At 35.2% G+C, this 24,922-nt stretch overlaps 4 protein-coding genes across 4 annotated transcripts; all 4 read right to left on the bottom strand.

Annotated features, from left to right (window-relative positions):
- Nucleotides 1-468: 468 nt before the first annotated feature.
- LOC135151601 (receptor-like protein 9DC3) lies at nucleotides 469-4,465 on the bottom strand. The gene is made up of 3 exons (XM_064090198.1): nucleotides 4,322-4,465; nucleotides 1,642-1,847; nucleotides 469-1,366 (listed from the first exon to the last, which is right to left on the bottom strand). Exons 1-3 carry the CDS (start codon nucleotides 4,463-4,465, stop codon nucleotides 469-471), a joined length of 1,248 nt encoding a protein of 415 aa, XP_063946268.1.
- Nucleotides 4,466-4,682: 217 nt separating this feature from the next.
- On the bottom strand, nucleotides 4,683-7,579 carry LOC108211846 (receptor-like protein Cf-9 homolog). Its single transcript, XM_017383551.2, has 2 exons — nucleotides 6,076-7,579; nucleotides 4,683-5,977 (listed from the first exon to the last, which is right to left on the bottom strand). Exons 1-2 carry the CDS (start codon nucleotides 7,562-7,564, stop codon nucleotides 4,821-4,823), a joined length of 2,646 nt encoding a protein of 881 aa, XP_017239040.1. The 5' UTR covers nucleotides 7,565-7,579; the 3' UTR covers nucleotides 4,683-4,820.
- Nucleotides 7,580-12,896: 5,317 nt separating this feature from the next.
- On the bottom strand, nucleotides 12,897-17,960 carry LOC108212964 (receptor-like protein 47). The gene is made up of 5 exons (XM_017384676.1): nucleotides 17,894-17,960; nucleotides 16,711-16,860; nucleotides 14,574-15,437; nucleotides 14,152-14,400; nucleotides 12,897-14,053 (listed from the first exon to the last, which is right to left on the bottom strand). Exons 1-5 carry the CDS (start codon nucleotides 17,958-17,960, stop codon nucleotides 12,897-12,899), a joined length of 2,487 nt encoding a protein of 828 aa, XP_017240165.1.
- A 3,510-nt stretch (nucleotides 17,961-21,470) lies between these two features.
- On the bottom strand, nucleotides 21,471-23,975 carry LOC135151607 (uncharacterized). Its single transcript, XM_064090257.1, has 3 exons — nucleotides 23,848-23,975; nucleotides 23,098-23,179; nucleotides 21,471-22,886 (listed from the first exon to the last, which is right to left on the bottom strand). The coding sequence occupies exons 1-3, from the start codon at nucleotides 23,929-23,931 to the stop codon at nucleotides 21,697-21,699; spliced, it is 1,356 nt and encodes a 451-aa protein (XP_063946327.1). The 5' UTR covers nucleotides 23,932-23,975; the 3' UTR covers nucleotides 21,471-21,696.
- Nucleotides 23,976-24,922: the final 947 nt, after the last annotated feature.

Below are 24,922 nucleotides of genomic sequence, written 5' to 3'. Positions count from 1 at the left end.
TCCTTCACTGACAAACATAAGAACCACAGATGACATTTTTGGCCTATCTTCGGGAGACTGTTGAACAGATAGAAGAGCAATATGAATTGTTCATACCATAGATGTGGACTACGTGTTAATATATTAGTCCATGGACTTGCCTTCTTTGTGTTATCTCCATGCTTAAACAGAGTGGAAGCGCTCTTAAATTGTTACTTAATAGATGAAAGCAAATTAATGGATGCATGTTGGTACAACAGGTGTTTGATGCAAATTTTTTGCTTTTATATTCTTTTTAATTTGCCCTAACATTGATCAAGATAGCAAGGTTAATATTAATACCCCTGAAGCAAGAGAAATCATTTTGAGTCCCGACCAAACGGATTATTACATAATACCAAATACTTATGCAGCTAGTACACTACTGGTTCACAAATGTCTACCACGACAACAACTTTCAAGTTCATCTTGATCTACCAGTACCTTTCTTCATGCATATCTTTTCATCAACTTCTGTTGCAGTACTTCGATATATCTCACAAACCACCAAGGCTTTCCTAGTTTGAGAACAATGTATGCAGATGACAATCCACATATCAGTCCACATCCATATCCCATCACGATTGCTTCCCATGTCAATTCATCACCAGCTTCATCTTCATCACCATTTCCGGCTTCTTGTGGAGGTGATGCTGTGTTTGCACATTTCTTCATCAAAGGTGAACCACATAACGCGGAGTTTCCTAGATAAGAATCAATGTTAAATGTGCTGAACTGCCCTTTCTGAGGAATCTCTCCACTAAGATGGTTTCCCGAGAGGTTCAAGACCTCTAGAAATGTCAATGCAGTTAACTGAAGTGGAATAGCCCCTTTCAGTTGATTTGAAGACAAATCTAAAGATTGGAGTCCTTTCATATTTCTCAGCAATGATGGGATATGTCCTGTTAGACTATTATGAGATAAGTTCAGCAATGCAAGCCATCTAAGCTCTCCAATAACGTCAGGAATTTCTCCTTGAAACTTGTTGCAGGACAGATCAATGGTTGTGTAAATATGAAGGATATTTTTCACTTCATACTCTGTTCCCTTCACAGTTAATGAGACAGATGCTTCATAATGGAAAGAAAAAACTCCTGTGTCATTCTGATAACGATACAAATTATCAGTTGATTTCATATTCTTAAAGTATTGAATTGGCAAATGGCCTGTGAATTGATTGTTGGACAGATCCACAATCCGCAACTTGGGGAAGGGATCTTCTATGCTCCTTCCACTTATTGTACCATAGAGTTTATTTGATCGCAAGACAAGAACTTCTAGCTCTCCAAGTGCATAAAGCCATGACGGAAATGTACCACCTATTTTATTATTGCCTGCAGCAACAAACCTTCAAAGTGATTGTTATGGATGTTTAGATATGCACAGACAAGTCTTGGACAGTCGTTGGTATTGGTCCTTGAAATTGATAATTAGCAAGATTATTGAAACCAAGCAAAGAAAGGTTCCCCAAACACTGTGGATGTGCACCACTTGACCCATTATCTGACATAATGAGACGCGAAAGGGAAGTGACTTTGCAAATTTTTAGTGGAAGCTCACCTGTTAAAAATCTTGAAGCTTTGTTATAATTTTGATAATCAGATAATTAGCATAGGTACATACAAAAGGAAAGGATATAAAGAGAAAAGTAATGTCAATGCAGTTAACTGAGGTGGAATAGCCCCTGTCAGTTGATTTGAGGACAAATCTAAAGATTGGAGTTCTTTCATTTTTCTCAGCAATGATGGGATAGGTCCTGTGAGACTATTATGAGATAAATTGAGCAATGCAAGCCATCTAAGCTCTCCAGTAACCTTTGAAATTTCTCCCTGAAATTCGTTGCACGACAGATCAATGGCTGTGTAAATATGAAGGTTCTTGCTACTTCATACTCTGTTCCCTTCACAGTTAATAAGAGAAAGATAATGGTGCTGTGAAATTCCTGATGCCTTATGCCTGCTGTCTGCTGTGCTTGGGTTGACTAAGGTCTTGTTATTACCCCCCAGCTACTTTTGCAAAATGTCACAGCTGACAATTATTTTGGAACAGAGGGAGTATAATCTATTAAAAAAATGTATACCTATTTTTTGTATGATATTTTGATTTTTGACACACATCTTTAAATGAGTTGATTGGATAGTAAAAGTTATTGTTCTTGATTACATATTTGGAAATTTATCAAAAATACCAGCTTTCTAATTTTTTTTGCGATTTTACTTCTTTTTAAAAATTTTAGAAGATAAATTTTTAACTATCCGGTCAAAACACTTAAGAATGTGTGCCCAAAATCAAAGCGTCATAGAAAAAATAGAGAGGGAGTATAACTTGTACTTGTAAACTGTTATGGAAACAGTTAGTACATGCTTCCTCCCTTTTTTTTATATGCCGCTTTAATTTTGGACATACACTTAAGTGATCTGACTGGTAGTTAATAATATTATTTTCAAGATTTTCTTTTTAAATAAAAAATATAACCAAAATTTTTATTCACAAAAATTTTAATTTTATACTGTCAACCCATCTTGTGTCAAAAATTTTAACCTCAGTTTAAGAAAAACGGAGGGAGTAACATATTGTTGTTTTTTATATGATATTTTGATTTTTGACACACATCTGTAAATGAGTTGATTGGATAGTAAAAATTATTGTTCTTGATTATGTTTGGAAATTTATCAAAAATACCAGCTTTCTATTTTTTTTTCAATTTTACTTTCTTTTAAAAATTTTAGAAAATAATATTTTTAATTATCCGGTCAAAACACTTAAAAATATGTGCCCAAAATCAAAGCGTCATATAAAAAAATAGAGAGGGAGTATAACTTATACTTGTAAACTGTTATGGAAACAGGTTAGTACATACTCTCTCTCGGTTTTTTTATATGCCGCTTTAATTTTGGACATATACTTTTAAGTGATTTGACTGGGTAGTTAATAATATTATTTTCAAGATTTTCTTTTTCTAAATAAAATAATACAACCAAAATTTTTATTCACAAAAATGTTAATTTTATTATACTGTCAACCCATCTTGTGTCAAAAATTTTAACCTCGTTTAAGAAAAACGGAGTGAGTAACATATTGTTGATTTTTTAGTTGGCAGACAAATCAGTGTGCAGATGGGTCCTGAGAAGACTTTGAAAGAGTCCGTCCAAGACTTGGGAGCAATCCTGTTAACATTGCGCAAATTATCAACACAAATGCCCATACTAACTTTAAATTTTTATATTGGAGCTTATAATGATTATGCATCTCCACAGAAATTACTGATAAAGATAAATCCACTATAATTCGCGTATCTGGGAAATGGGAGACTATGATCATGACCATGTAAACTCTGCCTAATTCAGCTGATCAATCAAATGAGCGGAAGGTGGGGTTTTACTTCTCTAAACAATGGAGTAAATGGGTGTTTTTCGAAAGCCCAGAAGCACCCACCACCAACTCTGGGACTGACTAGCGCCAGTGGAACAAATTTTCTAAAGTGATTAATACGTTTCGAGGAGTTTGACAACTGACGGGGTGTATTCGATTGGGATATTAACTGTCTTATTTCCGATGGATTTATACAGAGGTAATTTTATGATTGGTTCACGGGAAGACAACCATCATCGAGGTATTTAACAATATTTGTACTGATTTAAAGAAGAACTATTAGAATTGATTGGATGATGATACGGGATGAATAATATTGAATACTGAATTAGGATGGAAGTAGATATTTTATGAATCTTTGTCATAATTTTTTTTCAAGTCTATCGATCATCAATGACATCACAAAGCATATGCAGGAGTTCACCTGTGTATGAGATCGAGGTGTATTGTGCAGTTTGTCGATATAAAATGTACTGGCAAACAATATAAGAAAGTACAGATAGAAGAGTACCTGCAGAACCAGCTGAATGATTTGGATGTGCACCAGAGAAGCTTATGGTTTCACCCAGGGCCGGGGGAGGCTAAAAAATATTGAGTCGGAAAAATTAATGATTTTTTTCATATTTAGTCATAGTTTGTTCTTAAAAATCCATATAAATCTTCATTTGAGCCCGACTAATCTTGAATGATGAGTAAATAATTACTATCATTTTAGCAGATTTTAGTCCCGATTCATTTTACGCCCCTGGTTTCACCTACATTCCTTTCTGTAAGAAAACCAGGTTGTCTAGTTTTCATATTTAGTCATAGTTTGTTCTTAAAATCCATATAAATCTTCATTTGAGCCCGACTAATCTCGAATGATGAGTAAATAATTATCATTTTAGCAGATTTTAGTCCCGATTCATTTTATGCCCCTGGTTTCACCTACATTCCTTTCTGTAAGAAAACCAGGTTGTATAGGCATCAGAGATTCTCCTTTACTGACAAAGATAAGAACCACAGATGACATTTTTGGCCTATCTTCGGGAGACGGTTGAATAGATGGAAGACCAATATGAATTGTTCGTAGCATAGATGTGGACTACGGGTTAATATATTAGTTCATGGACTTGCCTTCTTTGTGTAATCTCCATGCCTAAAACAGTGTGGAATCGCTGTTAAATTGTTACGTAAGAGATGAAAGCAAATTAATGGATGTTGGTATAACAGGTGTTTGATGCAAATTTTTTGATTTTATATTTGTTTTAATTTGAATTAACTAGCAAGGTTAATATTAATACCCCTGAAGCAAGAGAAATCATTATGAGTCCTGACCAAACGGATTATTACATAATACCAAATACTTATGCAGCTAGTACACTACTGGTTCAGAAATGTCCACAAGGACAACAACTTTCAAGTTCGTCTTGATCGGCCAGTACAATTTTTCAAGCATATCTTTTCATCAACTTCAGTTGCAGCACTTCGATATATCTCACAAACCACCAAGGCTTTCCTAGTTTGAGAACAATGTACGCAGATGACAATCCACATATCAGTCCACATCCATATCCCATCACGATTGCTTCCCATGTCCATTCATCACCAGCATCATCTTCATCACCATTTCCGACTTCTTGTGGAGGTGATGCTGTGTTTGCACATTTCTTTGTCAAAGGTGATCCACATAACGCGGAGTTTCCTAGATAAGAATCATTGTTAAATGTGCTGAACTGCCCTTTCTGAGGAATCTCTCCACTAAGATGGTTTCCCGAGAGGTTGAAGACCTCCAGAAATGTCAATGCAGTTAACTGAGGTGGAATAGCCCCTGTCAGTTGATTTGAGGACAAATCTAAAGATTGGAGTTCTTTCATATTTTTCAGCAAGGATGGGATAGGTCCTGTCAGACTATTATGAGATAAATTCAGCAATGCAAGCCATCTAAGCTCTCCAGTAACCTTTGGAATTTCTCCCTGAAATTTGTTGCACGACAGGTCAATGGCTGTGTAAATATGAAGGTTCTTTGCTACCTCGTACTCTGTTCCCTTCACAGTTAATGAGACTGCTGCTTCATAAGAGAAAGATAATGGTCCTGTGGAATTCCGATAACGATACAAATTATCAGTTGATTTCATATTCTTAAAGTATTGAATTGGCAAATAGCCTGTCAATTGATTGTGGGACAGATCCACAATCCGCAACTTGGGGAAGGGATCTTCTATGCTCCTTCCACTTATCGTACCATAGAGTTTATTTGATCGCAAGACAAGAACTTCTAGCTCTCCAAGTGCATAAAGCCATGACGGAAATGTACCACCTATTTTATTATTGCCTATATCAAGAATTTTCAAGTGCTTACAGTTCGCCAAAGATGGGGGCAACAATCCTTCAAACTCATTATTATCCATGTTTAGATATGTCAACCGACAACTCCTGGAGAAAGTAGTTGGTATTGTTCCTCGAAACTGATTATTAGCAAGATTAAGGTAAAGCATTCCATCAGCAAGATTCCCCAAAGAGTTTGGAAGTGCACCACTTAATTCATTATTTGACAAATCAAGAACCGAAAGGGAAGTGACATTGCAAATTGTTGTTGGAAGCTCACCTGTCAAGATTGTTGAAACTTTGGTGAAACTGCAATAATCAGATTACTAGCTTAGTTACATATGAGAAAAGGAAAAGATCTATAGAGAAAAACTATACCCGTAAAATGGTTCCCACTTAAATTGATGTATTCCAAAGTTGGATGATCGTTATATTTCCACAAGTCACTCTGAATATTTCCACTAAGACTATTATGACTTACATCAAGACATATAAGATTTGTGAGATTAGAAACGATCTTTGAAAGCGGTCCAGTCAATTGATTAGAACCGAGATCAAGAAGTACTAGTAGCTTCAGGTTTCCAATGTCAGATGGAATATAGCCACCGAGATTATTGGAATGTAGATCTAAGTACCTGAGGTTAGTCAAGAGTCCCAGTCCAATAGGAATACTTCCTTCAAATAAATTTCTATTGTGTGAGAGGTCCAGACCTCTTAATTTGGAGAGCCTAAATACATGTGGAGGAAGCGGCCCCTCAAAAAAATTAGAGCCAAAATAGAGGATTTCAAGTTCGGAAAGCAAACCTATATCCTTAGAAATAAAACCTGAAAAGTTATTCTCATGAAGGGCAAAAAACTTTAGTTTGGAGAGCTTGAATACATTTGGCGGAAGCGGCCCCTCAAAAAAATTAGAGTTAAGATTGAGGGTTACAAGCTCATGAAGCAAACCTATATCATTGGAAACAGAACCTGAAAACTTATTACTCCAAAGAACAAGATGTTTTAATTTTGAAAGCTTAAATATATTTGGTGGAAGTGGCCCCTTAAAGGAATTGTTGCCTAAATATAGGTATTCAAGATCACAAAGCAACCTTATGTTATTGGGAACTGAACCTGAAAATTTGTTACTTGACAGGGCAAGATCTTTTAGTTTGGAAAGCTGGACTATATCCGGCGGAAATGGCCCCTCAAAAGAATTACGATAAAGCCAGAGGGTTTCAAGATTTTGTAGATTGGTAAATTCACGCACAAGATCACCTGTAAAGTTGTTCTGGCCAAGGTCAAGGATAGCCAAGCTATGAGAATTGGATATAAATTCTGGAAATTTCGATACAAGATGATTCCTACTGAGCTTGAGGATGCGCAAAAAAGGCATGGAAGAGAAATGGGACCAATTTGGAGCTTGCAATGCATTCTGTGACAGGTTTAGGACGAGCAACCTCTGAAGATGGCTAACCTGGAAAGGAATGGGACCATCGAGACTATTGATGCTTAAATCAAGATATTGAAGCTGTGTTAAATTCTCAATGGCTGGTGGTATTGGACCCGAGAAGAAGTTGTATGCGAGGGTGAGATTGTTGAGATTCGGAAATGAAGTGAAGCCAAACTCGGACAGCATTCCATCAAGTTGTTTCTCATAAAGGTTAATCCCAGAGACTGAACCTGCAGAGTTACAAGTAATGCCAGTCCAGTTACAAAGATTATCGAGATTGGTTAGTGACCAAGAATCGAGAAAAGAAGACGGGGCTAGGCTATTCTTCCATTTCACAAGAGCTTCTCCCTCTGGTCTTGTTGGTAGAATGGATTGAAGTAACGAGAGAAAGAAAACAAAGAGAAGAAGGTGAGAAGGCTTTAGGAAGTGTGCCATATTTCTGCTCAAGTGGGTTATGAATGCAATACCATACTGCCCACTCTTATTTATATGCTGCATGCTTGCCGTGTTATTTGATAAAGATTCTTGGACATTGTGCACTAACTTGTGGACCATATATTCTCGTATATAAATGCGTGAATATTATTTCAATATACTAATGGTCATATTTTTTCTGGACTTATTAGATGACTTTGATTTTTCGTCACTTTGATTATTGGGAAAATAGATTTTATTCCCACTCATTATTGGGAAAATAGATTTTGTTCCCACTCAATTTATTGTGTTTTTAGAAACTTACCACCCAACTAAATTTTTGCCACTCAATCTAAGATATCTCTTAAATTTATATCATAAATTTTAATAACTTTATCTTATTAAAATTTACAAAATAAATATATAGAGAGAGGAAAACTTAATTCGATGATTGTGCATCATTTTATGTTATTATTACTCCCTATGTACCTCTCATTAGTTTACAGTTTTTTCTACCGTTTAGCACGTATTTTAAGACTCTTGTAAAGCATAGTTTCATATCTTATTCTTGCGATTTTTTTGTGTGTAAAATTCAAATGCTGAATTTTAATTCGAAAGAAAAAAATAAAATTATTTATGAAACTACATCTTTTAAAAGTCATAAAATGAGTGTAAAATTTTTATGACCCAAGGTAAACGACCTTGGGGACATAAAATATACTATATATAAAAATACAGACATATATCAAATCATCTAAATATCACAGACTACTACCATATTTTAAAAATGCTACACAGAATTAATGTAATGCTAATAATCAAATCTGAACCTAACTATAGTGACAAAAAAAACTAAATCTAACATTAGTGAGTAAAATAAAAAAAATTTAGTTCAGTGGTTAGTTTCTAAAGACGCAATAAGTTTAGTGACAAAAAAAATTATCATAATGCTGGTAATCAAATCCGAACCTTATTTGGTGGCTAAAAACAAATCCAAACCTAACATTAGTGAGCAAAAGGAAAAAAATTTAGTTGGGTGGTAAGTTTCTTAAAACACAATAAGTTGAGTGGCAAAAAAAAATCTATTTTCTCTTGATTATTATATATTCTCTTTATCTAATAATATTGTAATTAAATTTTAGTAATAGGAAAGTTAATTCGATTTTGATTTGATCGCTATAAATTTTAAGTGTGAGGGAAGTTAATTCGATCTTAATTTGATTGTATAATTTACAATTATAATTTTTTTTGTATCATCAAAGTTTAGGATTTATTCTGATTTTATATCAAAATTTTGTAATGATTAATCTGATTACTTATTTTTAGTGTCTGGAAACTAATTTACATCACTCCGAAAGGGTGAGCTAGGCAGTGGTCCTCCTAAAACCTGGAATGAGTCCTCTAAGGCTTGGGGAGTCCATAATGACCACATGATTCGTCGTGCTTGTAAAATACATAGTGGTCCTCTGGTCCATAACGTGAGAGTTCCAATAATTATAGGCCTTAAGAGTGCCCGAGAATTCTTTGAAAATACATATTCAGAAATGTTTGAAAATTTTGATGAAAGTTGTAAACAGCTTGCATAACATAGTACGTAATACTCCCTGCATCCCAATCCCAAATTAGATGAGCTCGTTGACATTGACCGCATAGCCACATTACATATTTTTAAATTTTAGTTTTGCAAATAAAAATTTAAATATGAAATTTTCATTTACAAAAGAAAAATTAAAAAAATAAATATCGGAACTAGTTGGTCAATGTACCTTAAGTTACGTGCTCAAAGTCAACTAGCTCATCTAATTTGGGATAGAGGAGTAGTTCAGAACATATGCAGTTTGTCGATATAAATTTTACTCTACTGTCAAAGTGGCATACAGTACAAGAAAGTACAGATACAAGAGTACCTGCAGAATGATTTTGTATCCTCAAAGTACTGAATTGGTAAATAGCCTTGGGGAATGGATGCCTTGTGCTCCTTCCACTTTCTATACCGTTAAACCTATTTGATTGCAAGACTAGGACTAGAGCTGGCAGGTGAGCTCGCAGCTCGCGAGCTCGACTAACTCGAACTCATTTAACTAGGCTCAGATCGGCTTGTTAAACGAGCAAATTCGGGCAAAAATTTCGGCTTGTTTAATAAAACGAGCCGGCTCGATTCGACTCGCGAAATTACACGAGCCAATAGTTTGGGTAGAGATTCAGGCTCGACTAAGTTAAAATTATACGAGCTCGCTCGCTCGACTTGTTAAAATCAGCTCATTTAGCTAAACGAGTTGGCTCGACTCGACTCGTGAAATTAAATGAGTCGAGTTCGGGCTAAGTTTTAGGCTCGATTAGCTAAACGAGCCGACTCGGCTCGACTCGATTAAACTTGGCTCGAATTTGGCTCCGCTCAAAACTCGGTTTGCTCTAGTCGAATTACCGCCCTAACTGGGACATCTAGCTCTCCAACGTTGTTTCCAATATCAAGAATTTGTAAGTGTTTACAGTTTGCCAAAGATTGGAGCAACAAACCTTCAAAGTGATTGTTATGGATGTTTAGATATGCACAGACAAGTCTTGGACAGTCGTTGGTATTGGTCCTTGAAATTGATAATTAGCAAGATTATTGAAACCAAGCAAAGAAAGGTTCCCCAAACACTGTGGAAGTGCACCACTTGACCCATTATCTAACATAATGAGACGCGAAAGGGAAGTGACTTTGCAAATTTTTAGTGGAAGCTCACCTGTTAAAAATCTTGAAGCTTTGTTATAATTTTAATAATCAGATAATTAGCATAGGTACATACAAAAGGAAAGAATATAAAGAGAAAAGTAATGTCAATGCAGTTAACAGAGGTGGAATAGCCCCTGTCAGTTGATTTGAGGACAAATCTAAGATTGGAGTAATGGAGTTATTTCATATTTCTCAGCAATGTTGGGATAGGTCCTGTCAGACTATTAATTATGCGATAAATTGAGCAATGCAAGCCATCTAAGCTCTCCGGTAACCTTTGGAATTTCTCCCTGAAATTTGTTGCACGACAGATCAATGGCTGTGTAAATATGAAGGTTCTTGCTACTTCATACGCTGTTCCCTTCACAGTTAATAAGAGAAAGATAATGGTCCTGTGAAATTCCTGATGCCTTATGCCTGCTGTCTGCTGTGCTTGGGTTGACTAAGGTCTTGTTATTACCCCCAGCTGACACTTATTTTGGAACAGAGGGAGTATAATCTATTAAAAAAATGTATACCTATTTTTTGTATGATATTTTGATTTTTGACACACATCTTTAAATGAGTTGATTGGATAGTAAAAGTTATTTTTCTTGATTACATATTTGGAAATTTATCAAAAATACCAGCTTTCTAATTTTTTTTGCGATTTTACTTTTTTTAAAAATTTTAGAAGATAAATTTTTAACTATCCGGTCAAAACACTTAAGAATGTGTGCCCAAAATCAAAGCTGTCATAGAAAAAAATAGAGAGGGGGTATAGCTTATACTTGTAAACTGTTATGGAAACAGTTAGTACATGCTTCCTCCCTTTTTTTTATATGCCGCTTTAATTTTGGACATACACTTAAGTGATCTGACTGGTAGTTAATAATATTATTTTCAAGATTTTCTTTTTAAATAAAAAATATAACCAAAATTTTTATTCACAAATATTTTAATTTTATACTGTCAACCCATCTTGTGTCAAAAATTTTAACCTCAGTTTAAGAAAAACGGAGGGAGTAACATATTGTTGATTTTTTAGTTGGCAGACAAATTAGTGTGCAGATGGGTCCTGAGAAGACTTTGAAAGAGTCCGTCCAAGACTTGGGAGCAATCCTGTTAACATTGCGCAAATTATCAACACAAATTCCCATACTAACTTTAAAATTTTATATTGGAGCTTATAATGATTATGCATCTCCACAGAAATCACTGATAAAGATAAATCCACTATAATGTGCGTATCAGGGATATATGGGAGACTATGATCATGACCATGTAAACTCTGCCTAATTCAGCTGATCAATCAAATGAGCGGAAGGTGGGGTTTTACTTCTCTAAACAATGGAGTAAATGGGTGCTTTTCGAAAGCCCAGAAGCACCCACCACCAACTCTGGGACTGACTAGCGCCAGTGGAACAAATTTTCTAAAGTGATTAATACGTTTCGAGGAGTTTGACAACTGACGGGGTGTATTCGATTGGGATATTAACTGTCTTATTTCCGATGGATTTATACAGAGGTAATTTCATGATTGGTTCGCGGAAAGACAACCATCATCCAGGTATTTAACAATATTTGTACTGATTTAAAGAAGAACTATTAGAATTGATTGGATGATGATACGAATGAATAATATTGAATACTGAATTAGGATGGAAGTAGATATTTTATGAATCTTTGTCATAATTTTTTTTCAAGTCTATCGATCATCAATGACATCACAAAGTATATATGCAGGGGTTCGCCTGTGAGCATTATGAGAGGAGCTCACCTGTCAATAATATGAGATCGAGGTGTATTGTGCAGTTTGTCGATATAAAATTTACTGGCATACAATATAAGAAAGTACAGATAAAAGAGTACCTGCAGAATGATGTTCCTGTGGGTGAGCTGAAAGTAGAACCAACTGAATGATTTGGATGTGCACCAGAGAAGCTTATGGTTTCACCCAGGGCCGGGGGAGGCTAAAAAATATTGAGTCGGAAAAATTAATGATTTTTTCATATTTAGTCATAGTTTGTTCTTAAAATCCATATAAATCTTTGAGCCCGACTAATCTTGAATGATGAGTAAATAATTATCATTTTAGCAGATTTTAGTCCTGATTCATTTTACGCCCCTGGTTTCACCTACATTCCTTTCTGTAAAAACACCAGGTTGTGTAGGCATCAGAGATTCTCCTTCACTGACAAACATAAGAACCACAGATGACATTTTTGGCCTATCTTCGGGAGACTGTTGAACAGATAGAAGAGCAATATGAATTGTTCATACCATAGATGTGGACTACGTGTTAATATATTAGTCCATGGACTTGCCTTCTTTGTGTTATCTCCATGCTTAAACAGAGTGGAAGCGCTCTTAAATTGTTACTTAATAGATGAAAGCAAATTAATGGATGCATGTTGGTACAACAGGTGTTTGATGCAAATTTTTTGCTTTTATATTCTTTTTAATTTGCCCTAACATTGATCAAGATAGCAAGGTTAATATTAATACCCCTGAAGCAAGAGAAATCATTTTGAGTCCCGACCAAACGGATTATTACATAATACCAAATACTTATGCAGCTAGTACACTACTGGTTCACAAATGTCTACCACGACAACAACTTTCAAGTTCATCTTGATCTACCAGTACCTTTCTTCATGCATATCTTTTCATCAACTTCTGTTGCAGTACTTCGATATATCTCACAAACCACCAAGGCTTTCCTAGTTTGAGAACAATGTATGCAGATGACAATCCACATATCAGTCCACATCCATATCCCATCACGATTGCTTCCCATGTCAATTCATCACCAGCTTCATCTTCATCACCATTTCCGGCTTCTTGTGGAGGTGATGCTGTGTTTGCACATTTCTTCATCAAAGGTGAACCACATAACGCGGAGTTTCCTAGATAAGAATCAATGTTAAATGTGCTGAACTGCCCTTTCTGAGGAATCTCTCCACTAAGATGGTTTCCCGAGAGGTTCAAGACCTCTAGAAATGTCAATGCAGTTAACTGAAGTGGAATAGCCCCTTTCAGTTGATTTGAAGACAAATCTAAAGATTGGAGTCCTTTCATATTTCTCAGCAATGATGGGATATGTCCTGTTAGACTATTATGAGATAAGTTCAGCAATGCAAGCCATCTAAGCTCTCCAATAACGTCAGGAATTTCTCCTTGAAACTTGTTGCAGGACAGATCAATGGTTGTGTAAATATGAAGGATATTTTTCACTTCATACTCTGTTCCCTTCACAGTTAATGAGACAGATGCTTCATAATGGAAAGAAAAAACTCCTGTGTCATTCTGATAACGATACAAATTATCAGTTGATTTCATATTCTTAAAGTATTGAATTGGCAAATGGCCTGTGAATTGATTGTTGGACAGATCCACAATCCGCAACTTGGGGAAGGGATCTTCTATGCTCCTTCCACTTATTGTACCATAGAGTTTATTTGATCGCAAGACAAGGACTTCTAGCTCTCCAAGTGCATAAAGCCATGACGGAAATGTACCACCTATTTTATTATTGCCAATATCAAAAATTTTCAAGTGCTTACAGTTCGCCAAAGATGGGGGCATCAATCCTTCAAACTCATTATCATCCATGTTCAGATATATCAGCTGACAACTCCTGGAGAAAGTAGTGGGTATTGTTCCTCGAAAGTGATTATTCGCAAGATTAATGTAAAGCAATCCATCAGCAAGATTCCCGTAACATTTTGGAAGTGCACCACTTAAGTTATTATTTGACAAATCAAGAACCGAAAGGGAAGTGACATTGCAAATTGTTGTTGGAAGCTCACCTGTCAAGATTGTTGAAACTTTGGTAAAACTGCAATTAATCAGATTACTAGCTTAGTTACATATGACAAAAGAAAAGATCTATAGAGAAAAACTATACCCGTAAAATAGTTCCCACTCAAATTGATGTATTCCAGAGTTGGATGATCGTTATATTTCCACAAGTCAGTCTGAATATTTCCACTAAGACTATTATCTCTTAAATCAAGAAATATAAGATTTGTGACATTAGAAACGAGCTTTGAAAGCGGTCCAGTCAATTGATTAGAACTGAGATCAAGAGATATTAGTAGCTTCAGGTTTCCAATGTAAGATGGAATATTGCCACTGAGATTACTGGAACTTAGACCTAAGTAGCTGAGGTTACTCAAGAGTTCCAGTCCAATAGGAAAACTTCTTTGAAATAAATTTCTATTGTTTGAGAGGTCTAGAATTTTTAATTTGAGCTTGAATATATTTGACGGAAGCGGACCCTCAAAAAATTAGAGTTAAGATCGAGGGTTTCAAGCTCAGAAAGCAAACCTATATCATTGGAAACAGAACGTGAAAAGGTATTACCCGAGAGGTAAAGAAACCTTAGTTTGGAGAGCTTGAATACATCTGGAGGAAGCGGCCCGTCAAAAAAATTAGAATTAAGATCGAGATATTCAAGTTCAGGAAGCAAATTTATATCATTGGAAACAGATCCTGAAAACTTATTACTCCGAAGAACAAGATGTTTTAATTTTGAAAGCTTAAATATATTTGGTGGAAGCAGTCCTTCAAAGGAATTGTTGCCTAAATATAGGAATTCAAGATCACAAAGCAACCTTATGGCATTAGGAATTGAACCTGAAAATTTGTTGCTCGACAGGTGAAGACGTTTTAATTTAGAAAGCTTGAATAAATCTGACGGAAATGACCCCTTGAAAGAATTTCTAATAAGATAGAGGGTTTCAAGATCACCTAGATTGGTTAATACTGATTCTCGCGCAAGATCCCCTCTAAACTTGTTGGATGAGAGGTCAAGGTACGTAAGGTTACACGAGTTAGATATAAATTCGGGAAATTCTGACAAAAGATTATTTTTATAAAGGTCGAGGATGGTCAAAAAAGGCATGGGGGAAAAATTGGACCAATTTGGAGCTTGCAGTTCATTCTCTGACAGGTTTAAGATGAGCAACCTCTGAAGATTGCTAACCTGGAAAGGAATGGGACCATCTAGATAATTATTGCTCAACTCAAGATATTGAAGCTGTGTTAAATTCTCAATGGCTGGTGGTATTGGACCCGAGAAGTAGTTAATTGCGAGGGTGAGATTGTTGAGATTTGGAAATGAAGTGAAACCAAACTCGGACAGCATTCCATCAAGTTGTTTCTCACTAAGGTTAATCTCAGAGACTGAACCTGCAGAGTTACAAGTAATGCCAGTCCAGTTGCAAAGATTATCGAGATTGGTGAGTGACCAAGAGTCGAGAAAAGAAGAAGGGGCTAGGCTATTCTTCCATTTCACAAGAGCTTCTCCCTCTTGTGTTGTTAGAATGGATTGAAGTAATGAGAGAAAGAAAACAAAGAGAAGAGGATAACAAGGCTTTACAAAGTGTGCCATATTTCCACTCAACTTGACCATCAACCAAATACGACACTTCTATTTATAAGCCTTATGCCTGCTGTCTGCTGTGTTTGCGAAATCATAACGGTATTAATTAATTTTACTAGAGGTTCTGTTAGTACCCCCAACTATTTATATTCTATGGAAAAATATATATAAATTTTTAGTTGGCGGACAAATTAGTGTGCAGATGGGTCCTCAGAAGACTTGGAAAGAGTCCGTCCAAGACTTGGGAGCGATCCCCATTAACATTGCGCAAATTATCAACACAAATGCCCTGTTAACTCTAATAAGTTAGGTTTATTTTATAATATTGGAGCTTATAATTAAGATTATGCATTTCCACAGAAATCACTAATAAAGATAAATCCACTATAATGCGCGTATCTTGGATATGGAAGACTAGCTATGATCATGACAATGGAGTAAATGGGTGCTTTACAAAAGCCCAGAAGCAAGGACCTGGATAACAATGTCAATAATGAAAAGAAAGAAACACAAGAAGAACGCCCCCACCACCAACTCAGGAAGTGTGCCATTTAATTTATTCGACCAGAATTGGTCGATTAGAAATGTGATCAGCAGAATTCGTCAATCCGGGACTTAAGCCAGAAATAAAATACTTGGTGAAATTTTAACTGAAACTTTAAATATTCATCATGCTATCATACAAATTCCACTGACTTTTACTTTTGCAGGAATGTCGTTCGCAACACTTCATGAATAAATTAATAAATCAACTGGGATACGCGCGGATGTGGATTGATATGCGGATTATCTTCAGGATACTTGTTATCAAAATGGGAAAGCCAAGGTGGTTCCTGAGATACATTGAATTACTGCAACTGAAGTTGACAAGGACACGCATGAAGAAGACTGTTCAATCAAGACGAAAACATTGACAAAATGTTGTCTCGGGATCATATGTATTCTGTTTCTCTTCATCTAAATCAAATTTAATACAAATGCAATTGATAGAAAATACTCTCTAGTTAAAATGTTATTAAGAGCATCTCCAATGGGGTTGCCTGTAATGATCGGTTAGATTGGACCCGTAAGACATTATACTTGAAACCACAAGGTTGTCGTCACCGAAGTCTAGGTGTTGAAGATCTTTAAGTAGACTAATTGAAGAAGGAATAATTCCTTCAAATGAATTATTATAAATACGATTTATTCCAAGATCGGGAAGCATCTCTATACCATTGGGAATGGAACCTGAAAAATTATTCACAGATAGGTCAAGAACCCTTAATTTGGAAAGCTTGAATATATTCGTTGGAAATGAGCCCTCGAAAGAATTGGCACCAAGATATAGTTCTTCAAGATTACGTAAATTGTTAGCTGCTGATTCAGGCATCGGATCATGTTATAGCAATTATATATGAATTCTGGAAAATTTGACGCCAGCTTATTACCACTAAGACTGAGACCAACCAGTATAGGCATGGGGGGAAAAATTGGACAAGCTCACAAACTACCAGTGCTTTGCGAAAACAATATACCCCAGTCCCCAAAGATTATCAGCGTATGTGTGAAAACACACTACAAAGAACTCGCGTAATTTCGACGGAATTCTGTCCAAACTATCTATTTCCGCTCACAACTAAGGTGCGGGAAATTTGCAGGAAAATATTTTCGACATTATCTGTAGAAATAAATATAATTTTGCCAGAGACTTTTTTGACAGTTTTCAATTGAAAATTGAAAAAAGTAATTTTGCGGCTTATTTTCGACTTTCGATATTTCGACAGTATTCCGTCAAAATTAATTTCTGTCAAAAAAAAACCGTAGAAATTAGCCGTTTTTCCAGCCATGACAATATACCACACTCCCGAGAGACTATCCGCATGCAAACATATAAAGAGATTAACATTCCTATGTTCTTTATAATGAATAGCTTTAGCATAATCTATACATTACAAATTTTAATTAATGCAATTTTTATATTAGACCCCACTAATTTAATTTATTCACTTTCGGCCACTAGGTTAATATGGACAACTTCAATAAAAATTTAATCAAAGTATAGTATGTGCTACGCAGATTTTAACTTTAATTGTAATAAATTTGATTTTAAATTAGGAAAAATCAGAATACATATCATTCTAAGACAACATTTTGTCAAGGTGTTTGTCTTAATTAATCTTAATTAAGCCGTGCATGTCATTATCAACTTACTTCAATGTATCTCATAAACCACCAAGGCTTTCCCATTGTAAGAACAATAAACCCCAAAGAATCCGCATACCAATCCACATCCATATCCCATTAGGATCACTCCCAATTGAGTTCATTATCATTAGCATCATCACCATTTCTGACTTGTGGTGGTGACACTGCATGCATACATTTCTTCGTTAATTGATAAGATGGTTCCGTATTCCCTAGCACTGATGGGCTAGGTGATCCTATAAGATCAATGGCCGTGTAAATATAAAGGATTTCTTTCACTTCTTATTCTGTACCTTTCACGCTTAATGGAACATATGAAGGTAGTGATTTTGATACTTACGCTTGAAAGTTGGAAGTACTCTGTCAAACAGTTACATGATAAATCAAAATTTTGATGGATTTTGCAGCTCAAAGTATTGCAAGGAGTTTACCTATATGTCAATATACACGGGGATGCTCGAATATACAAACCACGGTTAGCCTAAAAACCTAAAAACTAGTTTTAAACTGATCAAATATCTCCTCATACTTTTTAAAACTTATAATATGCACCTCTCAGTTTGTCATCAATTTTCCGTAATTTATACTTTCTACCCAAATGCCACGTTAGTAATGGGACCCCAACCAGGCGCCATGTCACCGCCGCGTCATCTGCCACGTCAGCACCGGGGTCCACCCCAGGGCGCCACGTCAACATGACGTCACTGCCACGTCAGCGGGATCCAACAATCTTGATCCAAATTTGAATCAATCATTGTTGAAAGAGAATTTAGGATAATATATGTCAAAATTGAAGATTTGCGGGATTTGCCATCATATAGCATCTCCAAATATGAGAAGTCCTTAGTTTAAAAATTGAGTTGGCATCCCAAAAATAAAATATATAGCCATTCTATTCAAAAAAATCACACTCAACCATAGACACCACTTATCTATAATTTTAACCAACATCCTACCGGCCACTATATTTGTCGAACCTCTAGAGGTCCGTAAAAAATCTCCAAGAAGATTACATAGTGTAATCTTCTTGGAGATTTTTTACGGACCTCTAGAGGTTCGACTAGGGATGGGCACGGGGAGACTTCGAGGGCGGGGAGTGCTATCCCCGACCCCGATCCCCGAATTCAATACCCCTACGGCCCTACCCGACCCCGCCCCGAACCTCGAACGGGGATTATTTTCCGCCCCGATCCCCGCCCCGAACGGGGAACGGGGATCCCCGCGGGGTTTCGGGGAATTTTATTTTTTAATAAAAACATAATAATTTTATAATATATAATATATTTTTTAATTAAAAAACAAACTACAAACTCCTAATATAATAATAAAATAATATTATCTTATATTTTCAACCTCAAATCATATTAAAATTGATTTATAATATAAATAAACAACAATTTAAAATTATAAAATATATTATATTACAATATATTTATAATCAATCAATAAAAATAAAGATTATTTTTTACTTTTGATTATATTATAAAATTTATCTATTTTTAATAATATATTTAGTATAATATATATAAATATATTATTATTTATATATATATATAATCGGGGTAATTTACACATCATTTCCTATCATATTAAACTCATATATTTTTTTATAACAATCTAAATATTAATAACATACTATTTTTAAGTTATAATCTATCAATGTAGTTAACATTATTGAAACACAATCACTTACATGTTTAACAAATTTTATATAATGTCTCACATGTCCAATTTCGTCAACGATTTAGGCAACCCTATTAAAAATGCACTAAGCAGGAATGTCTCTTAGAAAACTTGCCCGTTTGGCTGAGCTTATGGCTTATGACTTAATGTGACTTGTGACTTAACGTGTCTTATCTGATAAGCTGATAGCTTAAAATGTCTGTTTGGGTAATTTTGGCTTATGAATGACTTATGAGTTATTAAAAATATAATAATAAAAATAAAAGTGATTTATAAGAAACTTATGATTTAGGAGTAATTTTTATCAAAAAAAAAGTTCAAAAAAATTTAGCCACTGAAAAAAGTACCTCAAATTAACTTCTGGCTTTAAGTCAGCTTCTGGCTTATTTCTGACTTTAGGCTGGCTTCTGACTTATTACACAAACAGACATTTTTCAGCTTAAAGCCAAAGATGGCTTAAAGCAAGGGCTTTAAGCCCAGGCAAACATCCTCTTAAGGATATCGATTAGCGTGGACTATGCGAGTCATCTCATTTGATCGCTTAAGTTGCCGATCATTTGATTGATCTGTGATCAGAGCAAATCCAATATTGTACTATTAGATGCCTTATAAATATAATTAAATATAGTAATCTTATGATTTAAGACATGATTTTTTTATATTAACTCCAACAATATGTTTTATGATTAAAATAATACTCTCTCTGTTCCTTTTTAGTTGTCACATTTGCAAAAATACATATATTAAAGAAAATTAAATGTTGTAAGTTGTTTCCACGCATGCCCTTATTTATTATATTAAATACTAAGTCAAAACTGTATATATTAGTAGTACAGTCAAACATTTGAACCAACAATCAAGGGGTAAACATGAAAAAATATGTATAAATATGTATTGGAACAAGGATGAGAATATTATTTAAGGACAAATTATTTTTGTAAATTTCACAACTAAAAAGGGACTGAAGGTGTATTATATTTGAATTATAATTGGGCATAAATGGAAAAAATGAGAGAGAAGAGATCTGTAAAAAACGAGGGAAAGATATATTTTATTGATAGAAGTGAAATAGGGCATGCCTAGTGATGTCTTAAAAACGAGACGCTTGATGGATTTCCTAGTATTTTAAGGTATCACTGGACATTGGTGGAGCACTCATTAGGTGGAGCACTCATTTATATAAATACCTTAATTTTTAATTTAGGATACTAGTTTAGGACACTATTGGATTTGCTCTTAAATTGCGTTCTCCACTGCCGCTAAACCATTAACGCTAACACATATTTCGTCCCCATTACTATCCCAAATTTTGTCCCCAATTTTTTCTAAATGACACATAAATAAATAATTTTTAATTAAATTATTTATGTGCGTTCATGATTCCATTAATATTAATTTGAAGAAACCAATCAAACAATTAAAATTTGGGAAAAAAATTTGAAAACAACTCAGGTACTTATGATTTTCCATTAATTAGCCAGTTTCACTCATCTAACTAGATGAATGCAAATTCAACATACTAATACTCGATCTAAATCAAAATTTGATATTAGAACAGATTACTGCATACAAAAAATAAAATTTGCTGATAAAACTTTACCTACATTAAAATTGGTAAATAAAAATAAAAATAAATATTAAAGCTAAACCAATCATTGTACATATTACAAGAATAAAAAAATTTAATCCCATCATCATTGAAATAACTAGATAACAAAAACATATGCATTTAAACATCTGTTACTAAAATATAATTGATATGATCAGATTAGAGTCTATTCACAAATATTAAACAAAATAAACTAAGGACATGGTAGTCTTAGATTTTAGATTTGAGGGTGATAACAAGTTAATGGAACATATTCCTAAATCACATATAAAATAGGACATTATAGCAAACAAACTCATTGATCTGGGACATAATATATAATGTAGAGTTAGTTGATAGCTAAAGAATATGATCTCCGGAAAAATTGCATGCTATCTGAGTTCGATATTAGTAATTATGAAAGTTTCAAGGATACCATCATGCAACCGGTTGCCTCTATTATTCTCAACAATCAATCACCTAGAATAATACTTGTACTCTACAAGCTGGCATCACAATACATGTTGTATCTGAAACTATATGCTATAGAGAGGTATTGCTGCTATGTACTGTTTACATTCTTTTATTACATTGTGACTTGCAAAAGTCTAAAAATTAGCCATTCCCTCGATATAGTAGAATGTAGGAACATACGGAAAAACCCTGCAAGAAGGCAACGAGATTATATGTTGGATTTCGCCGCTTGTGGAATTAAGAATATTGTAATCATTTACGCTTCCGCTTTCCCCAGCCCCCATCCCCACAATTTTGTTCTCATCTAAACAGAATACACAATTTCCCACGTCCGGAAGCACTGTGCAGTAATACCAGGCTGCAAACTCCTCATCAAGGACATAAATGCTGTCAGTTCCAACAATAACACCAACCTGGTTATTCCACCAAACCGATTTCATACTGAGTTCAGCCCCTTCTAATTCCGGAACTGCCTTTAGACGGCAATCACGAAAATCCAACCAAAAGTTAATCTCCGGCTCTGTAGCAAACGCATCTACAAATGTGACGAGAGCTTTCGGCAAAAATAACACACCACCAAGACGATCGGAGACTTTCATTGGCCCCAAGTCAACAACTTCCCAATTTGCAGAATTTACAGAATAAACGCGAAGCGCATGTATCTTTTTGGGTCCCGGAGCATCCAAGCTCGTAAGCCTTTGATCCCATCTCAACAATTGTACGATCTTTAAGTCATCAGTCCATTCATCATAAAAGAATCCAGAAGTTACAGAAGCTTGCTCACAATCTGGTACAAAAATATAAGGGGCCCCAACCTCTTTATAATGTTTTGTTAAGGGGTTTAGCAGGATGTATCTAGAGGGAGAACTGGTGATATAGAGGCATATAATACCACTGGAAGATCCCACTACAGTTGGGACTTCCCCCTGCTTTAAAAAATCTGGGTAGTCAGTGAAAATTGGAACAGCATGTTTTATACCAGAATTCAAGATTGGAACAATTATACACCTAGACTGACACAGTTGGCGGCTCTCTGGGGATAACAAAACTGAAACAGAGTACGGAATCGGGCTTACATCAAATAAAATTGAAGTGTGTTTAGGTGTAGGATTTTTAGGTGGGTTGAATAACATCAGTCTGGGTCCCTCATGCAAAAGAAAGGAGGCCCAACTCCTAGCCACCAAAACCAGGGGAAGAACATCTAGGCTGTTCAACTTAGGCAGAATTTGTAGAAAGATAATATCTTCCGGCAGTTCCAGTAGGGGCTCAATTCCTTTATCATTATCCTTTGAATTCTCTGATGGTTTTTGCTTGCTCGTCTCAGCTGTAATGTGAACAAATAAACTTCTGTACAAACTTTTTCCATTTCATACTAAACTATGTACAAACCTCTTAATTAATTACACATTGTACATAACATTGTACTAAGCTCTTAAAAGATGTGATCGTTTTACTACACATGGAAATAAATATAAATAAAAAGTTCACATTAATACATTATACTTCTAAATCAGGTGCATGGTGGAGAAGATTACTATTAAGTCCTTCAGAGATGGAAGAGACGGAAGTTGCTGGTTGAATCTGAATCTGCTCCAGCCTGGCACTAATATCTCTCACCTAATATGGGGTATCATTATTAAAACATTGTGAATGAAAATAAATTGCAAAAGCCAACAACTAAATTCGAAGTAGCACTTAAAATATAACCGAGGATGCCACCGCACCCTTCAGTATATAGCAATAGAGCTACTCATTCTATGGTGCTCCTACCCAGCAAACAATCCTATCTCAGTAGTAAAGTTTGTTTGAAAATTAATCAGAGTAGATATGCTTAGCAATGAAGGAGAAATTTTACAAGATAGAGAAGGAATTATTAATTAGTACTAATTCAAGTGAAAGTGTAGGAAAGAAGCAATAAACTAACTCCCTGAACATAGTGAAGCATCATATAAGTACTCAATTAACATCTCGCTCAGCCCTACTACTGTCTATAGTCTTGTCATTCTCTCCCATTTTTCAGTGCACTATTAACACCAACTAATTATTAATGATATTTATGAGGTGATTCATCTTTTTAAACTCAAATGTGTTCGTATGCAAGTGAAGGCAGAGATCTGAAATTGAAACCCGATTGGCAATTTGGCATGCATAAAAGTTTAGCCACTTGCGTGCAAAACGATAATACTTGTTGTAGTCATCAATTTAAGATACTCGATTGATAGAAACTATACTATATCACATTCCATAAAATCAACTGGCATTCCCCAAGAAAATTAATAAATTACCTCCATAAGGGTAATCAACAGCCTCCTCGCCGAGTCTCGAACCCGCTGCTCCCCATCCCACAACCTATCAACAACCGCCGTCATAATTCTATCAGAATGCAACTTAAACAACTCCGCGGCCGACGACAGCAACACACGTGTCCTTCAAAAGCTCAAGACACGTGTCGACTAGCGCCGTCACTTCCGACGATGACAAGCACTTTCTTGAATCTTCAAGAAGCTGTTGCAGCCGATCCACTCCCGCCCTTCGCTTCTTGGTATCATTCGATCTCGCCATTTCTAAGGCCTCCTCCATGAGAGCGAGAGTGGTTTGGCGAGTAATTAGGTCTTGGAATGTGGATATGAAGCTTCACTCGATGATGATGATGTTATTGTTTGTGTGTAGAAAGAATTGTATTATTACAGAGAGGGAGGGGACCAAGCGAATGATTAGGGTTTGAAATGTGGATCTGAAGTCAAGAAGAAGATGATGTGATGATCTGAAGTGAGTATAGTTGTTTGTCTGAAGAAGATGATGTGATGAATTGAGTTGAATATTACGAGAAGGAAAGGGGGAAATTAAGTGTTTGAAAAATAATCTCCTGTGAGTATTTGTGTCTTTATTGCATATACAGATACACGTAGATACTGTAGTAAGCTGCCTCCCCAAGCTTCCACGCACTCAATTCAGTTCAGCATAAAGCATATTTATTACTCCCTCGCTTCGTTTCTTAATATTTTTGCTGTTTGTTTTTATCACGTTTGTCAATATATATTTTTAATTAATATATTTTAATTTTGTATTAACATTAAATATAAAAATTTCATCTTATTAAAGTACTCATAGATACGAATCCAACAAGATCACTCATGACTATATTTAATTTTATAAATTGGACATAAATTACTAATTTGTCTCATATTATGAACCGTTCCGACATATCAAACGAGAAACGTGATAAGAAACGGAGGGATTACTATTTTCAAAAATAACATTCATGGTTCTAAACTTCTAATGTGCTTTAATCTTAATTCTTGATACCATTCCAAGAATTCCCATGCCATTCATTCATATTTACTACATACTCCATTTATG

This window comes from Daucus carota, chromosome 3 (genome assembly GCF_001625215.2).
Source record: "Daucus carota subsp. sativus chromosome 3, DH1 v3.0, whole genome shotgun sequence".
Taxonomy (NCBI): domain Eukaryota; kingdom Viridiplantae; phylum Streptophyta; class Magnoliopsida; order Apiales; family Apiaceae; genus Daucus; species Daucus carota.
This window is presented reverse-complemented; position numbering and strand designations above follow the sequence as displayed.

Bases quoted from the DNA above. Each gene is read 5' to 3' on its own strand.
- LOC135151601 (XM_064090198.1), bottom strand. From the start codon at position 4,465: ATGCTACGAACAATTCATATTGGTCTTCCATCTATTCAACCGTCTCCC. The intron at 1,848-4,321 runs GTAGGTGAAACC...AACGAATTTCAG, and splicing joins GTTTTCTTACAGAAAGGAAT to GGAGAAATTTCAAAGGTTAC. The intron at 1,367-1,641 runs GTATGTACCTAT...ATCACTTTGAAG, and splicing joins TCTTTATATCCTTTCCTTTT to GTTTGTTGCTGCAGGCAATA.
- LOC108211846 (XM_017383551.2), bottom strand. From the start codon at position 7,564: ATGGCACACTTCCTAAAGCCTTCTCACCTTCTTCTCTTTGTTTTCTTT. The intron at 5,978-6,075 runs GTATAGTTTTTC...CAATCTTGACAG, and splicing joins AAGTGGGAACCATTTTACGG to GTGAGCTTCCAACAACAATT.
- LOC108212964 (XM_017384676.1), bottom strand. From the start codon at position 17,960: ATGGTGATGATGCTAATGATAATGAACTCAATTGGGAGTGATCCTAAT. The intron at 16,861-17,893 runs GTATGCGGATTC...ATAATTTTTCAG, and splicing joins TGGGATATGGATGTGGATTG to GTTCCATTCCCAATGGTATA. The intron at 15,438-16,710 runs GTATAATGTCTT...GTAACTCTGCAG, and splicing joins CGACAACCTTGTGGTTTCAA to GTTCAGTCTCTGAGATTAAC.
- LOC135151607 (XM_064090257.1), bottom strand. From the start codon at position 23,931: ATGACGGCGGTTGTTGATAGGTTGTGGGATGGGGAGCAGCGGGTTCGA. The intron at 23,180-23,847 runs GTAATTTATTAA...ACCCCATATTAG, and splicing joins TGTTGATTACCCTTATGGAG to GTGAGAGATATTAGTGCCAG. The intron at 22,887-23,097 runs GTAATCTTCTCC...TTCACATTACAG, and splicing joins CATCTCTGAAGGACTTAATA to CTGAGACGAGCAAGCAAAAA.